Source organism: Halichoerus grypus, chromosome 5 (assembly GCF_964656455.1).
Source record: "Halichoerus grypus chromosome 5, mHalGry1.hap1.1, whole genome shotgun sequence".
NCBI classification, from domain to species: Eukaryota; Metazoa; Chordata; class Mammalia; order Carnivora; family Phocidae; genus Halichoerus; species Halichoerus grypus.
Genome location: NC_135716.1, coordinates 168,648,617 through 168,670,091, shown reverse-complemented (window position 1 = coordinate 168,670,091; position 21,475 = coordinate 168,648,617). Strand labels below are relative to the sequence as shown.

The window sequence follows — 21,475 nt, the reverse complement described above, 5'->3', positions numbered from 1 at the left end:
ACTCCACACTTACTGGCTTTTCTGTTCTCAAAAGCACCATGTTCTTTCCACTCCAGGGCCTTTGCACATGTTGTCTATGTGCAATGTTCCTACAGCAGCATTTCTCTCTTTCCTCACTGTCATCTCAGCCTGTGTACATATTTGGGGATTACTTATTTGTTGAAACTCCCCTTCCCCTTGAGACTGGAAGCTCCACAAATGGGAACAATGTGTCTATTTTTGCTCACCATTATATCCCTGAAGGCTTGTATATTGCCTGGAACATAGCAGGCACTTTATAGGTACTTGTTGAATGATGGTAATGAGCTCATACAATCCTCCCAACAAGTGAGAATTTTACCTAAGGCCAGTGCTCTGCTCTGACCCCCTACAGTACCCGCTTTCATGTCATTATAAGATGGAGAGCAATAGGCTTGAAAGACATAAAGGGCTCTGGAGCCTGACTGACTGGGTTCATATCCTCCCTCTGCCACTTCCCAGATGTGGGACACGGGCAAATTCTTTAATATCTGTGTTTTGGTTTCCTCTTCTGTAAAATGTCAGTAATAATAGTACCTGTCTCATGGGGTGATTGTAAGGATCCAATAAGTGAACTTCTAGAACATGCTATTGGAAGGGCTTGGTGGTTAGTGAGTGCCCCATTAATCTTAGTTATTATTAATATTATTAACAGAAGGAGCATAGATTCTGGGAGTAGATGAATCTGGTTTTCTGTCATATTTGCAAATCATTCCCTGTGGGACTTTGGATAAGTCGTGTCACACCCCTGAGCCTCAGTTTCTCCACCTGTTAAAGTGGGATCTCAAGACCTACTTCAGAGAGAGCTGTCATGAGGGCCTGATAAGATATGAAACACGCAGACGAGTGCCCTGTGGTCCTTCCTGATGGGCTAAATTGGTCCCTGTTGCCTTTTAGACAAGAAGCTTCCTGAAGATAGGCTTCACATCTGCCTTATTTAGGGCTGTTGTCCCCAGCCCCTCTGTACTTGGTTATTGTGAGTGTTCAATAAATAGTTCTATTTTTTTAAAAAAAGATTTTATTTATTTATTTGAGAGAGAGTGAGAGAGAGAGCACGAGTCAGAGGGAGGGGCAGAGGGAGAAACAAACTTCCCATTGAGCAGGGAGCCCGATGTAGGGCTCCATCCCAGGATCTGGATTCATGACCTGAGCCAAAGGCAGACACTTAACCATCCAGGTTAAGTGGGTGGTTGAGCCACTCAGGCGCCCCTCAATAAATAGTTCTTTACTGAATGAATGAATCAATAATGGCAGGGACCATGCTTTGTTCGTCTTTGTGTCCAACCTGAGACTAGTGAAATACCTAGCATCTAAGTTCAATAAATTCTTGTTGACAGAATAGATTTTTTAAATAGCTATTCATTTCTGTTCCCTGCCCCATTTGAGTTTCCAAATTAAACTGAGAAAGATACTTGTTAACTTATCCTATACCTCTCTAGCCTTAGTCTTCTTATCTATAAAATGAGGCTATAAATAAAATCCACCACATAAGAGTGTTCTGAAAAGTAAACAAAGCAATATGTATTTGGCACATAGAAAATGTTAGTTCGTTAGTATTCCTTTCCCTGAGCTTCAATTTCCTCATCTGTGAAATGGGCATCCACTCACTCATTTATTCATTGGTTATTCAACAAACAACAGTGCCCATGTGCAAGGCATTGTAATTAAGACCTAGGGCAGTTAGAGAGGTGAACAGGCCATGGTCCCTGTCGTGAGGAAGTGTCTGCTGTGGGACAACATATGAATAGCAAAACCCAGTGATAAAAGAGCCACGATATGTGTGAGGTCTACGGAAGCTGGGCTGGGCACCTGCAGGGTTTCAGTGAGCTCTTTAGGGAGAGTGTAAAAGGTCACCAACTCAGTGTAACCACCAACATGACATCAATCTGAAATGGAGTTGTCCTCTCTGGGCTCTGGTTTTTGTAGCCTGGGTCTGTGGGATGTGCCAGTTTTGCTGCAGTCCCACTTTCTACCCTGGCTCACCAGCATATGAGAGGCTGATCCAGGTGTCACAATCCCACTGAGCATCCAGTTCAAACAGACATATCCTTCCAAGACTCAGCCTTGTCTTCCTCCCCTTCCCCCTGGATCCTACCTTCTCAGGGGACTGAACAGTGATTCACTCACAGTGTGGAACAATGGGGTGCCTCCAATGAATGCTGGGCTCCTGGTTCTCCAAAGACAAGTCTGCCTCTTCCTGGAGTGGGATCCAGGGAGGGGATCCTTGGGCACTGGGGATGGGAACAGGCCAGGCTGGGTGTCTGGGCTCCTGCATCTAAGGGGATCACATGTTTGTCTCTGATGTTCACAGCTGGTTCCAGGAAACTGACTCCTGCCAATCAAACTCGTGAGAGATTGAAACATCTGAATTAGAATTTTACATTTAAGCTAGGTGCAACTTGTGGGGTTGGGAGGGACTATTCTCCAGTCACCAACATATTTGCACCTGTTACCCAGAGCAGTCATACTTTCAAGTGAAAGAAATTTACATGCCAAGGGTATTTAAATATCAGGGGAGGGTCTGCCGTCAGTGGCCTGCCAGAGGGAGAAGGATGTCTGAGTCCCGATGGCCCATCCTAGCAGGCCTCAGGGAAGAAGCAAGATTTATGAGGTGAGAGCCCGCCTGGGCCACTTCTTCTAACCACAAAGGCCTCCCTGCAGTATTTTCTGTCTCGTCAATGCTGCATTTCATTTTAAATTGCAGCTGAAAGCAGATATTTTCCCTCTTGCCTATTACACCTCTTAATTTGTCTCTCCCTCTGCTGTTATTTGTCTCTATAAAGTGTTTTGCATGAAAGACCCACACCGCACAATGTTGCTTTGCCCTGGGTTAGGTTTAACAGGAAGGGAAGGCACAGAGAGACTTCAGTCCAAGGAGGGAGGTGTGAGGGAGGGCCTTGGGGTGGAGACACACACGGGTCTGGGAATATATGCCTGGCAGCGTGTACATGTGCATGTTTTTGGACCTATTGTGCATCAGTGGGTATGTGTGCACACATGTCAATGTTTGTACTGATATGTATAGATGTCTATGTATGCTCCGGCATAATCACTTGGTGTCCATACCTAAATTAAGTATATGTGTGCAGTACTCACTCACATGCAATCCCTGAGCGCATAGGTATCTATGCATACGAGCACACACGTGCACATAAACACACGCAGGCATGAAGGTACGCATGTCACATTATGTGTGTGGTCTGTACACACGACCAGGGTTCTCTCTTCCCTGCCCTCCCCTCGCATCTCTCCCTCCCCCACCCGGCGGCCCTAGTCGGGTTTGGGGCTGTGGCAGAGCAGTGGTCGGTGGGGGTCCAGTGGAAACACTGCCTTAGCCTGGTCCAGCCGTGGCCACAGCTCTCCGGCTTGGCTCCAGCCACCTTTTCCTTAGAGCCTGCCCCGGCAGCACCACCACGGCTCCTGCAGAAGCTCTGGGGACCCCTGGGCAGGCCCCCAGCTCCCTGCCAATCCTGGACTGGCACGGAGGGGTGACAGCGGCTCCTGAACAATGGCCAGAGCCCTTCAGACTGGCCGGGTCTCCTGCCCCCACCCGGAGACCAACTACCCGAGTGGCGTGGGCGGGGGCGGCCAGGGGGCCTAGCGGTCGCTCCCAGTCCAGCGAACGCCGGCCACTAACCAATGGGCGACTGCAGCCCAACGGGGATCCCTCCGAGGCAGCCAATGACCTTGCTCCGCTCTCCACCCCGCCCTCGCCAACTCCGCGCCGCTGGACCATTGGTGCTGGATGGGGGGGGGAGTGTGCGCGGCGCTGGCCACTTGAGGGAGGGGGCGTGGCTTGGAGTCCCGTCGCCTCTCCCCACCGCCGCTTAGGCCCCGCGCTCCCTACCCACGGACGCGAGGCCATTGGCCTGGCTGCGACGCCGCGGCGGGGGAGGACCGCGGGGCGCGCGCAGTGGGCGTGGCCCGAGGGCGTGGCCCGGAGGGAGGAGGGGCCGCGGGCGCTGTCTCAGTGAAAGCGGAGCTGCGGCGGCGGCGGCGGCGGAGGCGTCCGGGCGGGTGTGCGCGCGTGTGGAGCGCAGGCTCAGCGGCAGCAGCGGCGGCGGCGGCGGCGGCGGCTCACCCTGCGGCGGCAGCGGCCCGTTTGGAGCGGCCGCTGCGAGGACGCCAGCTGCAGCGGGAGAGGTGCAGCCGGGGCTGCGCGCTCCGCGGAGCCGGCGGGGGACGGGAACAGGTGATCCCAGCGGGTTGCCGAGCCCTACCGAGTTGGCGGGGCGGGAGTCCGCACTCCCGGGCGCAGCTGCGGCCGCCCCGCCGCGGCTGGTCGCGGACGGCGCCCGGCTCCGGACCGCGGCGCGGGCATCCCTCGGCTCCCGGGGGCCCAGGAAGCCCCCTGCCCAGCGGGCTCAGAAGTGCCTGCTGCCGCTGCCGCTGCCCGGCGCCCGCTCCGCGGCGGAGCAAAGTTGTGGACGTGTCCCGATAGCCGAGCCGGGCGCTGTCGCGACCCGGCCGGGTCGGCGCGTTCTCGCAGCGGCGCTGACACGTCGGCCCCGCCACCGCCTCGCCCCCTGAGCCGGCCCCCTCTGGAAACTGCTTCTGAGGCTGAAACTTTGAGCCGAGGGGCTGCGGGCGGCTCGGCGCGGGGACGAGGCCTGCCGGCGCCCCTCCGCGCGGACGGCCTGGGCGCCGCGGACGGCATGTGACGGCCCCGGCGGCGGCCGCAGCGCGGGAAGGCGCGGGCCCCGCGGGCTCCGGCCGCTGCGAGGAGGGGCTGCGCGGCGGCCGGAGAGAAGGCTGTGGCGCGCGGCCGACCCTTGCGGGCCCGGGCCCCGAGCCGTGCCGCCCGGCGCGCCCGGGCCCCGCCGAGGCCGTTGCGCCCCTGCCTCAGCTCGGGGACACTCGCCCCAAACTCCCTGAACTTCGGGGGCAGCCTCCGAAGCGGCGAAACTCTCACGGACCCCCACCCCGGGCGGCGCCCCTCGACGACGTCCCCGCCCCGAGCCCCTGCTGCCCAGTGCCCGCACTGAGAGGGCCTGGGGGCGAGGCCGGAGCTGACCGGCCCCAGCCCCGTGCCAGGCCACGATGCTCATGAGGAAAGTGCCCGTCTTCGTCCCGGCCTCCCCGTGGGGGCTGCGGCTGCCGCAGAAGTTCCTCTTCCTTCTCTTCCTCTCGGGCCTCGTCACCCTGTGCTTCGGGGCCCTCTTCCTGCTGCCCAACTCCTCTCGTCTCAAGCGCCTCTTCCTGGCGCCCCGGACCCAGCAGCCCGGCCTGGAGGTAGTGGCCGAAGTCGCCGGCCACCCCCTGGCCCGCGAGCAGGAGTCGCCTCCCAACCCGGCGCCCGCTGCGCCAGCCCCCGGTGAGGGCGACGCCAGCAGCCAAGCAAGTACCCGCCGCCGGAAAGTGTGGCTGCGGCGCACCCACCCCACTGGGACACGGGAAATGGCCACGGTGGCCCGGAGCAGCGGCAGCACGGCCCTCAGACCCCAGGAGGGGGGCATCCCGTTTAGCTTTGACTTCAACGCGTTCCGGAGCCGCCTCCGCCACCCGGTCCTGGGGACCAGGGCAGATGAGAGTAAGGAGCCCCAGAGCCTAGTTCGAGCCCAGCGGGAGAAAATCAAGGAGGTAAGGACTCTCCTCCCCCGGAAAGGGAAAAGACTCTCTGTGCTTCCGTCTGTTTCCCCTGACCCCAGTCACTTCTGGTCCCTGGACTACTGCTCTAGGTCCTCCCGGCACACTGCACCCTCCTCTCTCCTCCCAAACTTTCCACCTTCTCCTCAGTGGGCACTTTCCCCACTGCTGGGTTCAGTTAATCGTCCCCACCTCTGACAGATGGTAGCTGAACCACTGGATCGACTCTCCCCCACCCTGACTCTGGTCTTTTCAGTCAAGTCCCCAACCCAGGTGGGTTGCACTTTGTCCCTTTGTGGAGTTGCTAGTTAGGTTCATTAATGGACACCCTCTCTGCTTGCATGGGGCCAAGGGCCACACTCTTTCTCATCGTGTGTTCTTAAGTCCTGACTTCCCCCAAACCCCTGTAGGATCTGCTACGTGGAAATCCAGGATATGGGGGTGGGGGGTGGTATTTAGTGTTCTGCAAGTATTTTGTAATCTAGCCAGCAATCTACAAACCAGAGGGTGTTGTGTATTCTTGCTATTTCTGTTGAGCTTTGAAACAATTGTGCGTAATCCCGTGTGATGCAGGAAGGAGTGATCAACAGGGCAGTGGTAATGTTACAGAAGCTCTGAGGTTATTGGCTTAATGAAGCAGGTCTTGGACTTGCTCCCTGTAGGGACTGTACCAGGGAGGGGTTTAGAAGGATCACTTTGAGTGTCAATCTTGGTCCTAGTTTAAGAAACCAAGAACAAACACAGCCTCACCATGGCTTGAGGACTGATGCCAAGCTGCCTCTGGTAACCAAATATTCTGCTCTACCACTATTAGAGCTGCCTCCCTGAGGTTTTTGTCCAGCAATACAGAGGGGGCTGCAGTGACACCCCCGGGCCACGAGGGGGCTATGGGCAAGCTGTGGGCCAGGGTCTCCTCCCTAGAAATGAGAGGATGCATCCCCCACTCCCCGTGGACCCAGAAGGAACGGGCTGTTTCTGCCTGGACTGGACTTCTTGGTTTGCTGCAAAGGGGTCAGCAGGTCTGACTTCCAAGGGGAGCCAACAGCAAGGGTCAGGACCTGCCCTGCCAGGATCTACTCAGAGCCAGTAGAGAGCTTAGCTATCCCTCTCTCCTTGTCTGGACTGTCCTCCATCCCAGTGTCCACCTCTGCCCTACTTCTTACCTCTGCTGGTACCCAGCCCTTCTGCAATAAACCCTGTTGGGAGACTCTGTCTTAACTAGCAACCACAGGACATTCTGTGACGTGAAGATAGGAAGTCACAAAGATGAGTCCTTGTTTTGTGCGTGTGTGCGTGAGTGCGCTCTCAGTTTCCAAATTCTTGTTGAAATTTCAAAGGTTAATTGAAGGCTGGAACTTGCAGTAGCTAAGGAAGGGACATCATTTCTCCCTTTTTGGTTAAGAACTGTGTTTTTGACTACTTACCTGAACCACCCACAGCTTCTTTGCTCAAAGCTAGCTCTGAGCACGTTAGCCCTTTCTGCCTTTTTATACGTCCCCAGAGGCCAGTCACCCCCAGTGAAATTACATATAAACTGCATGCTTGCAGTTTCTCATGGTGTATCCAGAGCTGCCATCAGATCTTCAAAAGGATCCCCCAAACAATTAAGAATTAACTATTGTCCTCTTCAGAAGAGGTGTTTTCTGCATTTGCATCTAGATCTGTGACCTATTTCTGAAAGCCTGGGGTTGGGAGCCATGGTAAAAAGAGTGGGCTGGCTAGTGGGGACTTGGTTCTGCCCCTCTATACGTAGACAGCCTCCCTTGCTGGCGGAGGCTGCAGGCTGCAGCAGCTAGGGGGTGGTAGGAGGTGTGGAGACTCTGCTCTGCAGGTGGGTGTAAAATAACATGGTGGGTGAAGGTCTGTGTTGGTTGCCAGATGTCTCGATCATTCAGTCTGGCATCTCTGAGCACCCCTGCTTGTATATACCTGCAATTGGTGTTCAGTGAGCCCTCTCCTACTATCTTGGAGACCTTAAACTCCTCAGAATGGAGGAGGCTGAACTATATACACTATTATATTTTGAACCCTATTGTCTCTTCAGGCTTCTTGAATTTGGACCCCCTTTCCAAACAACCTGAAAAATGGGAGGCAGAGTTTTTGGTTTAGCTGTTAACCCAGAGTCACCTTCCCTGGTGTCCTGCCTGATAAGGAATGCATAGGACTGTCGCTGGAGGATGTCTTTATTTCCTTCTCATTTAAATTTCTGTCTGTGCCCTGCTCAGGGGTAGATCATTTTAGAAAGGTGCCTGTTTTCATAAAAGGGACTGTTGCTTCCTTCTCTGGCTTATTTCCAGACATGGATTGATTAGACCCCAGGAGCAAAGGGGGCGCTAGCATCAGATAAAAAGGGCTCTGTTCTTATAAGATGAGGTTTTTAAAGTGAAAGTAAACATCAAGAGAGACCCAGAGAGGGTGATAAATGAGAGTGAATGAAGATAGGACACCCAGCTCTAGATCAGTGAAGTATATTTATAAACATTCTGGTTTGAGAGATGAGCATAGGCATGAGGTCTGTGCTGATAAGATGGGTTGAAGCTGCATGTTCTGGGTGCATATGCATCAGGAAGCAATCTGTCAGTAGAACCAACTATTTTCACTTTGCAGCCTTGGAACCTTGGAGGAGGCAATGTGGTGGAAGGGGGAAAGCCGGAGACTGTGGGTTCAAGTCCCAGCTCAATTATCAGCTGTCTGACTTTGGGCAAGCCACCTGCTCTCATTCCTGGACCTTATTTTTCCTTCTGTAAAATGGAGTAAGGGAGGGGAGAATAGGCTGGTCACATACATTCTTGCTTCCAGACCTGGCCCCAAGCAGGCTGCCAGTCTGGTCAGGGACTCCTTAGCAATTGGGCTTTTCCCAGCTCTGTATTCAACGTGTTAGTTCCATGAAGTCAGAGACAATGGTGTGTTGTTGTTGACAAGGGTGGTGGTATTCACTGTTTTATCCCTGGCACTTAGTCAAGAGTAGATATTCATATAGTTGGTTAAGTTAATTATTCCCATCATCCATATGGAACTTTAGAGATGGGATTGAACAATGACAGATCCTCAGCTTGGGATCGTGAGGAATAAAGGATTTGGCAAGAATGTAAAATAGCTTGCTAGCAGCCTTCCCTTTCAGATCTGATGATAATATAGGAAATTATTGTCATGATTATTAATTACAGGGGACCTTCGCCATTGGTGGATTTCTTAACAGATTCAAGTTCAACAGACTTTTCTCACTCATGACAAGAGCTGGGAGTGTATAGCTTCTCAGGGTTACATCCCATGAAAGGACTCAAACTCTCCTGGGTCCTGCTAATGATGGTTGGTTGCTGATCTGGGGAACCTGAGTTGTCCCTTCCAGTGAAGGGGGCTTTTGTTAAAGGGAATTGGGCAGTCTGGGACAGTGAGAATATAGTACTGGAATGAGGCTGCTCCTGGGTTGCAGAACATAGGTTGAATTTCATCCCCGTCCCCTGTGCACCACTGTATGTGGCAGTCCCGCTAAGGATCCAACCTGGGTTCAAGTCCTGGCCACACCATCAACTCTGGCCTCAAAGAGAAATTCCTATCACTGGGCCTATTTTCCCGGTAAAATAAAGGGACTGGCATTTAGGGAACTCTTCTCTTTCCCTCACTCCCATCTATTTACTTGTTTGTTTATGCATCTCCCAAGCACCTAGAAGAAGAGGGTCGGACACCTAGTTGGAGCTCAGTTACTTGAATGAGTGCCTACAATAAAGATCTATAAACTAACGGCTAAGGTTGCTGGTGGCAGAGGCTGGGTCTTCTTTCTGAGGGTACCTGGAATTCTAAGAGTGTCAGAGGAGGGGCCGTAGCAAGGTTGGGGCCTCGGCAGCTCTGTGACCCAAGAGGCCTTTTAGAAGTTTCGGTATTTTTCCAAGTGCAAGTCTACCTTGAAGAGAGTGGGGAGGTGGCAGCCATGGATAAAATCTTCTCATGCCTGGATAGCAGGCATCTGGAGGATGCCCCAGTCACCCTGGAGTGCCCGAGACTTGGCAGGGAGTGCCCCAGCTCTTGCTTTCTATGCCTGCTGCATTAAGCCTCCAGGATATTGCTGGTTATGATATGTGACTATGTCTGAATAAGTCATCTTGGCAAATGATCTTTGCTCGCCATTAATGGGTTGGTTCGTTAGTCATGTGTGGTTTCTCTATATACCTGATTTATCACCGCTAGTGCCGTGGACAGGTAGGAAAATTAAAAGGCTTTGTGTTCTTTGTAGCATGTGAATCGGAGCCTGTGAGGTGTTCAGGATAATTAATATTAGGAACACCTTAGATTTAAATAGCTTTCCTTTGAAGATCTCTGTTTAAGTTGCCGATTCATCGAAGATCTTTTTCTCCCCCGTCCTTCAGTTTCACTCTTGTCCTGCTCTATGATACATTTAATGTAGATAGGAAGGCTGGCCTCTAATAACTGGACTAGTCCCTTGGGAGACCCTTACATCCTGAGCCCAGCCGCACTTCATCCTTCCTCCTTGGAAATGAGTACTGCGTGTAAAGCTTAGAACTTGCCCCCCCCCCTCCCCCCGCCCCGCCGGTGTACAACTTAATACCAGCAGGTTGGGTGGATCTCTTCTTTCATTTTGAGTTGTATTGTCATTTTGGGGAATTAGGTGCAGACATTCCAGAAACAGTTGCTTTTTGGGCCTCACATCCTTAACTCTGTTGTTAGTGTTAGGTCTAGAAACAGTGACTTTTAAAAGTCAGTGTTTATTGCACGCTGTAGTTAGCAGAGGGGTAAGAATATAGACTCCCCTGCGATTTTTCAGAGTGACTGATTTACATCTGAGCTCAAGAAATGCTTTTTCTCTAGCTTTCCCCGAAGACTGATCCATTACTCTACCAAAAATAAATATTGTGATATATATCAGGCATACTTTGCTCAAAGGGACTTACATCTTTTCTCTTATTGAAAAAAATAAATCGGGCTCACAAATTGGAAAGTCCCATTCAGGGAAGCAGTTTGATTATCTCAGTGGGCACCCGGTTTTGTGGGTACTGCCTCTGGTCTTCCTGTATCCTAACTTGAGTCTGTGTTAAGGGAGGTGGTGGGAGCTTTAGGAAATTCTCTCCCTGCCTTGCTTTCATTGGCCAGATCAGGAAAGCCTTAGCAAGGGAATGATGGACAAGATCCAGGAGAGTAGTTGCCTCTGGTGAATTCACGGGTATTTATTACATTACTTTTAAAGAGAGACCAGGGGCACCTGGGTGGCTCAGTTGGTTAAGCATCTGACTCTTGATTTCAGCTCAGGTCATGATCTCAACATGGTGAGATGGAGCCCTGCATCAGGCTCTGCGCTGGGCGTGGAGCCTGCCTGGGATTCTCTCTCTCCCCCTCTTCCTCTGCCCCCTGCAAAATAAATAAATAAGAAATAAAAATAAAATGAAAGAGGGACCATGCATGGAGCAGGGATGAGTGTCATGAATCAAAGATTATTATTATTATTCCAGTCTGTATACCTGCAGGCCAGAAAGGCCAGGCTCAGTCAAACAGCAAGCTCTGATTCTTGACTTCCGACTACCCCACGGTGAAGTCCTTAAACACAACAGTTTATATGATTTGGGGGAAAGAAACAGTGGGATTTCTTAGTTCTGCATTCTCATAGCAGATGATGACAAGACACCAAATTGGAGACTCCTCAAAAGAATTCTGAGTCAAGAGCCTAAGTCCCTCTTCTTTTCCCCCACTCATCTCTAGGGGTTAGTTAATAGCTTAGGCAGCGTAGTTTTGGTTATTTTTTAATTTTTATTTTTTTTAAGTAGGCTCCACCCGCAATGTGGGGCTTGAGCTCAGGACCCTGAGATCAGAAGTCACATGCTCCCCCAACTGAGCCAGCCAGGTGCCCCAGTTTTGGTTCTTTTAAATGCAGAGTTGATGTGGCCGTGATCACTATAAGTTACACAGTTTTGGCACCTCGATCCCCAAAGAGAACAGAAGTCATGGAGACCACAGCTGTAGGCTGTAGACTCAGCGTGTGTGGTGGCCCAGCTGAAGGTATTTTCTTCCCTGATAAGGCTGTTTTCTAAGATTTGGGCTGAGAGCTCCCCAAACTTGGCAGGCAGGCAGTCGGAATAGCTCTTACTCACAAGGAGGTCTGAGTATGTCTCTTAACTCTGCATTTTCATTAATTAAAGGCTGAGACCAGGGCAGTTGTCTATCTCTTTTAGGGCAACACTGTTAGTGGTAACTTTTACAGAAGAAACTGAGCAATAATTTTGCTTTTATCTGGCATGCTCTGGGTATCAGCTGTTCCACACGTGAACATTACAGGCAAATAGTTTTCACTAAATAGCAACCATTTTCAGTGGCTGAATAATAGGAGATTTCTCTGCCCTCCTTCCACCTCCGCCATGATTTGGTGGTCATCAGAAAATCCACTGTGCAGTACAGCAGTGTTCTATAGGGCCTGCTGAGTTGTGTAGATAAGTCTGTTGGCCTCTCAATGCCTGTCCCTTGTATTCTTGTCTTGTTTTTTTTTTTATAACAATCCTGCAAAGCAGGCACTGTCTCTTTATTTAAGTATAGTTTACATATAGCAAAATATACAGATCTTAAACATACAGTTTGCTGAATTTTAACAAATGCAGAAAACTATGTAAAGCATACCCGGAAATATGGAACATTTCCATCCCCTCAGAAAGATCCCTCTGCTCCTTCCCAGGCAATCCCCCATCATCCACCTCCCATCTACTATTTCAGTTTGTCACTAGAGATTCTGATTCTGTCCTGAAACTTCAAATAAATGGAGTAGTGCAACATATGCCCTTTTGTGCAAGGCTTCTTTCACCAAGGATGTTTTTGAAATTCATCCATGTGTGTATTCATACTTCATTCCTCTTTATTGTCAAGATAAAGTTCTGTTGCATGAATATGCTGCAGTTTGTTTCTCTATCACTTGTTGTGGACTTTTTGGTTGTTTCCAGTGTTTGGCTATTATGAACTAAGCTGCTATGAATATTTTATGTACAAGTCTTTGTATAGACATGTTTCCATTTCTTTTATGTAAATACATAGGAGTAGAATTGCTGGTTAATAGAGTAGACATGTGTTTAGCTTTATAAGAAAACTGGAAACACTTTCCCCAAGTAGTTAAGGCCATTTTATACTTCCATCAGCAGTGTGTGAGAATTCTGCATCTTTGTCAACACTTGCTATTTTCCACCTTTTTAAGTTTAGCCATTCTATGTGATAGGCAGTAATATTTCATTGTTTTAATTTTTGATTCCCTGTTAACTGTTGGTATTGAACATCTTTTCGTGTGTTTATTTACTGTTTCTATATCTTCAAGTGTCCAAATCTTACACCCTTTTTTAATTAAAAAATTGGGCTCTTTATCATCTTATTGAATATAGAAATTCTTTATATATTCTAGATATAAGTCCTTTGTCAGATATACATTTTGTAAATATTTGCTCCCAGTCTATGGTTTGTCCTTGCATTTTCTTAGTGGTAGGATTCAAAGAGCAGAAGTTTTAAATTTTGATGAAATCAGTGTATCAATATTTTCTTCTATGGTTAGTGCTTTCTGTGTCTACTTAGAAAAAAAATTCTTGCCTTCCCCATGGTTATGAAAATAGTCTCCTATTAATTCCAGAATCTTGATCATTTTAGTTTTTACATTGAGTTCTCCCATCTACTTCAAATGAATTTTTGTATGTGGTATGAGGTAGGAATCCAGAGTCATTATTTTACATTTAGATATCCAGTTGTTTAGTATTTCTTGTTGAAAAGTCTTCCCTTTTCCCATTGAATTGCTTTGAAGCCATGTTAGATTTATCGACCATATATATACCATATATATTCTGTTCTGTTTCTGGACTCTTCTACTGATTTATCTTTATGCCAATTCATACTATCTTGATGCTATAGCTTTATAGTAAGTCTTAAAAGCAGGTCCTCTATCTTTGAGCCGCTTTTGCAAAATTGCTTTGGCTATTATAGGTCCTTTGCATTTCTGCATACATTTGAGAACAAGCTTGTCAGTTTCTGTGAAAAATCCTGCTGGGAGTTTGATTGGGTTTGCTTTGAACCTGTAAGTCAAATTGGGGAGAACTGATACCTTAACAGTTTTGGGTTTTTTATCCATGAAAGTGTTATCTCTTTCCACTTATTTAGATTTTCTTTAACTTCTCTGAACAATGTTTTGTAGTTTTCAATGTGGAGAACTTGAACATCTTTTATTAACTGTATTTCTAAGTATTTTATAATTTTTATGCTGTTGTAAATGGTAATCTTTAAATTTTTATTTTTAAATTTTTGTGTTTTAAAATAAAAATTTTTTTTAAATTTTTGTTGCCAATACATAGAAATACAAGAGATTTTTGTATATTGACTTTATATCATGTGACCTTATTGAATTCATTTAATTTTTTTTGTAGATTCTTCAGGATCTGTTAGGTATACAATCATGTTGTCTATGAGTCAAGACAAAGACGTTTTTACTTCTTCCTGTCCAATGTTTATGCCTTTTATTTTTTTGTCTTCCTTGATTGCACTGGTTAGGACTTACGGTTCAAGGTTAAATAGAAGTGGTGAGAACTGACATCTTTGTTCTTGATCTCAAGGGAGGAGCATTCAGCCTTCTACATTAAGTATGATGTTAAGTGTAGGTAGATGCCTTTTATCAGGTTGAAGTTCCCTCCCATTCCTAGTTTGCTGAGAGTTTTTATCAGAAATAGGATCAAATTTTGTCAAATGCTTTTTCTGCATCTGTGGAGATAACCATATTGTTTTTCTCTCTAATTCTGTTAATATGGTGAATCATATTGATTTTAAAAGAATGTTAAACTTGCATTTGATTTTCTAATATTTTGTTAAGAATTTTTGCACCTGCGTTCATGAGGCATATTGGTCTGTAGTTTTCTTATAAGGCCTTTGTCTGGGTTTTGGCACAGCTTATGTTACTTCATAAAATGAACTGAAAAATGTTCTCTTCTATTTTCTGAACAAGTTTGTGGGACACTAATATTATGTCTTCTTAAATGTTTGGTAGAATTCACCACCAAAGCCATCTAGGCCTAGAGAATGTGTGTGTGTGTGTGTGTGTGTGTGAGAGAGAGAGAGAGAGAGAGAGAGGGAGGGAGGGAGAGGGAGGGATGGAGGGAGGGAGAGAGAGGAAGAGGTTTTAAATTATCAGTTCCATTACTTCAACAGATATAGAGCTATTCAGAATTTCTGTCTCTTGTGTTGGTTTTGTCAATTTTGCTTTCAAGAAATTTGTCAATTTCATCCAAGTTGTAGAATTTATTGGCATAAAATTGTTCCTGAGATTCTCATTTTCCTTTTAACATTTGTAGGACCTGTAGTGGTGTTCCCTCTTTCATTCCCGACGTTGGTAATCGCTTTCTCTGTTTCATTCTTAAAAATAGTTTAGCTAGTTGTTTACCAATTTTACTGATCTTTTTCTGGAACCAACTTTTGATCTTTTTAAAAAATATCCATTAAAGGGGCACCTGGGTGGCTCAGGTCATGATCCTGGGATTGGCCCCCCCTTTGGGCTCCCTGCTCAGTGGGGCTCCCTCTCCCTCTGCCTGCCCCTCCCCCAGCTTGTGCTCTCTTTCTCTCTCTCAAATGAATAAATAAAATCTTTAAAAAAATATATCCATTAAACATTTTTTAATATTTACATTTGTCTTTATTTTCTTCTTTCTGCTTATTTTGGGCTTAATTCACTGTCTTCTTATAATTTATCTAGTCTGACAATCTGCTTATGTCCACTTCCCCTCTGTCAATCTTCATTCTGTTGTTGTCATGTAGTTTGCTTCTACATATATTACAAACCTCATAATACATTAGTAATTTTTTTGCTTCAAACAGTTTTCTTAAATAAATTAATAAATTAGGGTCTTTTTATTCACACACATACTTACCATTTATAGTGTTCTTCACTCCTTCTTGCATGTCTGAGTTTCTGTCTGGTACCATTTCCCCTTCAGCCTGAAAAGCTACTCTTAATATTTCTCGTAGTGTAGGTTTGCTGATAGCAAATTCTTGCAGCTTTTGTCTATTTTGCCTTCATTTTAAAAGGATATTTTTTGCTGGATATAGAATTTTAAGTTGACTTTTATTTTTCTTTAATGAAAGACTCATTGTCTTATAGCTTTCATTGTTTCTGATGAGAAGTTAGAGTATATTCCCCTGCATATAATATATTGCCCCTCCCTTTGCATGTACTAAGATGTTATCTTTCATATTCAGCAGTTTAACTATGATGTACCTAGATGTGGATGTCATTGTTATTTTTCTTGGGGTTTATTGAGCTTCTTGTGTCCGTGAGTTAATATTTTTTCATCAGGTTTGGAAAAATTTTGGCTCATATTTCTTCAGTATTTTTTTCTGGCCCAATCTATCTCCTTTTCTTTTAGAGCTCCAGTTACTTATGAGTTAGATTGCTGGATATTTTTTTTACAGTCACTGAATTTCTTTATTTTCTTTTCAGGCTTTCTCTCTATGCTTTGATGTAGATAGTTTATATGAACATATCTTCAAGTTCACTGCACTTTTCTGTAGTGTCCAATCGATTGTTAAGCCTACCCAGTGAATTTTTTATTTCAGGTATTTTTTTACATCTAGAATTTCCATCTGGACCTTTTCCATTGTTTTTGTTTCTCTCATATTTCCCATCTGTTCATTTATTGTCTCCATATTTTTCTTTAATTTCTAAGGCATATTTATAATATTTTTTTCAAAAAGTCTTTTTGGCTATTTCCAAAATCTTTCTCATCATTGGGTCTGTACTTATTGACTGTTTTATCTCCTGGTTCACATATATATATATTTTTTTTAAATACATCTTCATGTGTCTACTCATTTAAAAAAAAAATCTGTGCAAAACATTGTGAATCCTACTTTTTTAAGATTCTAGCTTCATCTGCTTTTATGCAATCTTTCTCCCCTCTTTCTGTAGCTATCAGGCTACCTGCTCTGGCTGCTTTATTTTCTACTTTTCCTATTTTGTGATGTTCTAACCTATATTTGGCCAGGAAACCATTCAATCTAGCTTCTATAAGTTAGCATTATGTAACGTACAAATGAACACTTTGAGTAGGTTTCTAAAGACTCCTGAATCAACTGCGTGAACTTTAATGTACATATTTTAGTGCAGTTTAGATATTTAAAGATTCTTATTTATTTTTGGTTATTGATATTGGGTACATGAAATATAATTTTGTATCAAATCTATATCCTAAGTAAAGACAACAGTTCTCAAAGGGCTCCTAATTTTTGGTTGATGTGATCTTAAACTATTTGTGCATTTTTTGCTCCTCTGTTTTTAGATGTTACAAGAAATATTTCTTAGTATCTTCATGTTCCAGCAGCCTCCATTAGTGTCCCTTTCTTCCCAGGATTTGACCTGTCAAATATTTTCTCTGGGCTCCTTAACTTAAGTCTAATGACTACTTCTTAAACCTTGTTTTATAAATGCCCACATTAAAAAAAAAAAAAGAACTGTTCACATAGGCCACATTACTGAATTACTGATCAGAAGAAAGCTAAATACACATGGATGAAGGATTTCCAAAGTGCATTCTGTGAGATCTGATCTCTTATTTCCCCTCATTCAATAAAGTTAATGTGGAGTAAAGATAGTATTTTATAGCAAAGGCTACCCTTAACTTTATTTGTCTCCTTTGGAATGAGTGGGGTGTTGAATAAAAGTTATAAATCACTTATTTAAGATCCCTCTCCCCCAGTTTCACTCGTGGAGTGAGCTTTTCAGAGGTTAAACCAAAACTTCGCCAAGTAAATGCTGATCTCCTGGGAAGACATTTCAGCACCATTTTTGCTTTTTCTGTACTTGTGTTCTTGACCTAAATCAGCAAATCTTTCTCCTTTCCAGCTCTCCCAGAAGCCATTCTCCATGTCTGTCACATACCTTACAGAGCTCTGGAGTTGTCTTGGTTTTTACTTATAAGAATCAATGGGGAGGGGCGCCTGGGTAGCTCAGTCCTTAAGCATCTGCCTTCGGCTCAGGTCATGATCCCAGGGTCCTGGGATCCAGCCCTGCATAGGGCTCCCTGCTCGCCCGGCGGGAAGTCTGCTTCTCCCTCTCCCACTCCCCCTGCTTGTGTTTCCTCTCTCACTGTCTCTGTCTCTGTCAAATAAATAAATAAATAAATAAAATCTTAAAAAAAAAAAAAAAGAATGAGGAAAGAAGATTTTGGTTTCTTTCAGAGCTGGGCCTTTTAGAGAGCAGCCTATAAAATATAACCAATGTTGTTACTTTGGAGTATGAGAAAACCCTTTATAGAGAAAGTTTCATCTTTAGACAGAAAAATAGCAGCTCAGTCTAGAGACTTCTCTAGGAGTTTCAGATACAGGGCTTCTTGGATGTATAATTATGTAAGGGGCAGAGACTTCACACTGATGTACTTTCAGAGGTAATAGCCTCCTTACAATCATGCTAGGAGGTCTGTCTGGTTATTGATCCTTCAGTAGCTAAGAATGGTACAGAGTAGTGTCTGTCCAGATGGGGCTGAGGGAGACAAACAATATTAGACATTTCCTGTGATTAGGCACTGAATTAGATTAAAGGATAATAAGATTCTCTGTGCTCTGAATAAAGTGCTCTTAAACTCCGCAGCAGTGGGAGCAGAGTTCCAGGTTTCCAGCCCTGGTATTTGAAGTCATCTTGCATGTTATAAAAAGGGTTTCTGACTCTCTGGCCTCTGTACCATCCACTGGCATTTAAATCCCTAGGGAGAATCCACGGTGGGGGGGTGGGGGTCTGCTTTGGAGGGGAGTGGGGGGTGGGCTGGGATGATGCCCACTTCCTCCTGGAGAGATGAGATCAAAAACTCCTTCTGGGAGTTTCTCCCATTAAGAGTTTAGCTGATCCCCAGCACAGCCTCTGGCAGACAGGGCATGGACTATAATCCCATTTTATAGCTGAGAGAATGGGACACTGAAAAGGCAGGCCACCACCTCCAGGCCCTGCCAGTTTAAACGCTGATATATGATACAAACCTGCCCTCCTGCCACTTTGGTTGACATTCGTTCTATTACATCATCTAAAGGCTTGTGGGTGATAATTTAGAGGAAGAGCTTTCACTTTGGGATGGAATGAAGTAGAAATTGTCAGTCTTGGTAGGTATCAAAAGAACTGGTGTAGTGAATCTTTAGAACAGGGATTCTAACCTTTATTACAGTCTGGAACCCCATCGGGGATTTTAGTAAATAGCGACACCCGAGTTCCTCTTCCAGAGAGTTTGATTTAATCGATCTTGGGTGCAGCCTGAACATTGGGATGTTTAAAAACTTCCAGGTGGTTCTAATGTGCAGCCATGCTTTCGAACACACCTATGGCAGTTTTGTCTTCATGTAGGCTGTGTCTCCTTTCTGGCTTTATTTCCCTTTTACCCACTTATGGGAGAGGTTGGAAATTTTCTATATTTATTCAGACTTCAGCCAGGATCAGATAAGGAAAAAATGAGCTGAGGAAAGGACTCAATTAAAACTGACTTTTCCAGTTTATACTGTTAACATGATCAAGAGAAGACATGAATTTATTAAAACTTTAAGAAAAAACATTGAAAACACCAACTATCTATTGAGCTTCAGTTATACACTGAAGGCTATATGAGCTGAAGGAAAGGCAACGATGGATCTCTGGCTTTCAGGAGTTTTTTTTTTTGTTTGTTTGTTTGTTTTAAGATTTTATTTATTTATTAGAGAGCGAGCGAGAGAGAAACAGCATGAGAAGGGAGAGGGTCAGAGGGAGAAGCAGGCTCCCCGCTGAGCCGGGAGCCCGATGCGGGACTCGATCCCAGGACTCCGGGATCATGACCTGAGCCGAAGGCAGTCGCTTAACCAACTGAGCCACCCAGGTGCCTGGCTTTCAGGAGTTTTATAGGGTAATATTGTTATGGGTCTGAATCACTTCCCACCATATATAGATGCATAGAAGGGAGGAAACATTCGTTAGCTGTGTAATATTTGCCTGTCCCACCTAAATCCTTTTTTGGGAAGCAGGTAGGACATAAACATCTGGGATGGAAATATTTGCTTGTCCAGAAGTAGATTTCCCAAAAGACCATCGCCCTCCTGCCTGTGGCCACTCTTCCGCTTTCCAGTTAACAGAGCCGCCTTTTCACATTGCTGTTTGGGCCTTAACATCGAGTAACAGATGCTCAGGAAAAAGAAGATATTGAAGAAGTGAAAAGCTGAACCCAGCCCCCAGCGTTCGGACTCCCAGCAGCCAGGTCTGCAATTTCGGACCCTCTCTGCCCTGCCAGGTGCTAGATGTGACTTAATCTGAGAATTGCTGTCCTGGGTTATCAGATCGACTCTACCCAGGCCTCCTCTGGTGGAAGCTGCACAAGGTGAGAATAGCTACAAAGCAGTGTGAGTGTCCCTGACAGTCCTCTTGCGAGCTCTGTTTCCACCCAAGAAACCTTGGAATTCTCCACCTGTGCCAGATTGCCCTGTTTCTTCAATCTGTCCCAACTATTTCTAGCAAATTCTTTGGCTGAAATGGCATATAAAACAAGTCCTATTTGTCCCAGTCTTATTTCATTCCAGCTTCCAGGGGTGGACATTTAGCATAGGAGCATTAATGGAGACGCAGACTTCAGAGAAGACATTTCCTTCTGTTGTTAGATCTTCTGTTAAGCCGTGCTTACTTAGAGGCCTCTGGCTGCAGGAAGCAGTGATGGGGATGGAACTTGGCAGATAGCTGTGGCTGGGGCTTTGTGGAGGCCTATGTGGGGACATGATTGTTTGTATTTATGTATTGGTCTTATTTTCATCTTCCTGAGGTACCCAGATGCTATGGTGATAGATTGGTTGGAAACGACTCATTTGTCAGGGTTCCGTGGGGGACGTAGGTTTCCTTCTCGTGTGCAGTGGAGTCTAAAATGTTTAATTAGATGCTGAGGTATTTCTGCATGGGTCCGTCTCTGCCAGTTCTGGTGAATGCCATTCCTAGGTTGGAGAGGGACTGGGCATTTCCGGGCCTGACCTCCCCTCCCCTCTTGATGCAATTCTCAGTCCTCCCTTTTTATTAGCTGCTGGGTTCCCCCCCCCCTCCTCTTTTTTGTTCTAGAAACTGCCTTTATGTGACTGCTGGAATTTGCAGAGCTGATTCGTGTTGGAAATCTAGTTGTCAAACAGGTCCAACCCAGACTTTATGAAATAATGTAGTTGAACTGATATGCAGTGAGAGGAATATTAACTACCTGCTGCTGATCTGTTTTGTTCAATGCAACTTTTTCAGAGAACTTACCTTGTTCTCACTGCACGCCAAGCGGTGCCTGGGATGCTGAGGATGCAGAGATGCGGCTCTGCTCTCGGGAGCAGAACATCTAGCCAGGGTGCGGTGGATGTGTACACAGTTGTAGCACCATGGAGGTGTCCAAATAAAGGGGTGAATAAAGGACTGGGGAGTCCCATCAATTTGACATCAGCTTGGGGAAAAGGAGAGCATTCCGGGCAAATGTGGAGAATACCAGGAGTAGTGGGCTTGCGGGATAGCAGGCTGCTCCATGTGCTGGACCTGGGGAGGGGTCGGAGGTGTGAATGTAGGTGAAATGTGGAATGCCCAGGGTTTCTACCCGGGGTAGATGGGGACATCGGGGAGTGGGGACAGTGAGAAATCCTGGGAGGGGAGAGAAGTTGAATTCTAGGCATGATAAAATGATATGCTTGTGAAATTGAGGTGGACACATCCAGTGGGTGGTTGGAAATACGGGTTTGGGACTGGGGGTGATGGCACAGGAGATGCTGATTTCGAAGTCACAGTGTGGCGTGGCAGGGATCGAAAGCTGGAGTGCAAAGCCATTCAAGGAAAACTTTGGGAGCACCCGTGTTTAAAGAAGAAACCGAGGGGCGCCTGGGTGGCTCAGTCGGTTAAGCGTCTGCC

At 46.2% G+C, this 21,475-nt stretch overlaps 1 protein-coding gene across 3 annotated transcripts in view; it reads left to right on the top strand.

Annotated features, from left to right (window-relative positions):
- The first annotated feature begins 4,010 nt into the window (after positions 1–4,010).
- The window catches only part of MAN1C1 (mannosidase alpha class 1C member 1), a 149,812-nt gene continuing 132,347 nt past the window's right edge, over positions 4,011–21,475 (top strand). Inside the window, exon 1 of one of the 3 annotated variants that reach the window (XM_036114882.2) lies at positions 4,011–5,598. In XM_036114882.2, the coding sequence (XP_035970775.2) occupies positions 5,059–5,598 (540 nt within the window). In that variant the 5' untranslated portion in view covers positions 4,011–5,058. The remainder of the gene's footprint in view (positions 5,599–21,475) is intronic. The other 2 variants (XR_004924409.2, XM_036114890.2) reach the window with 2 other exon arrangements.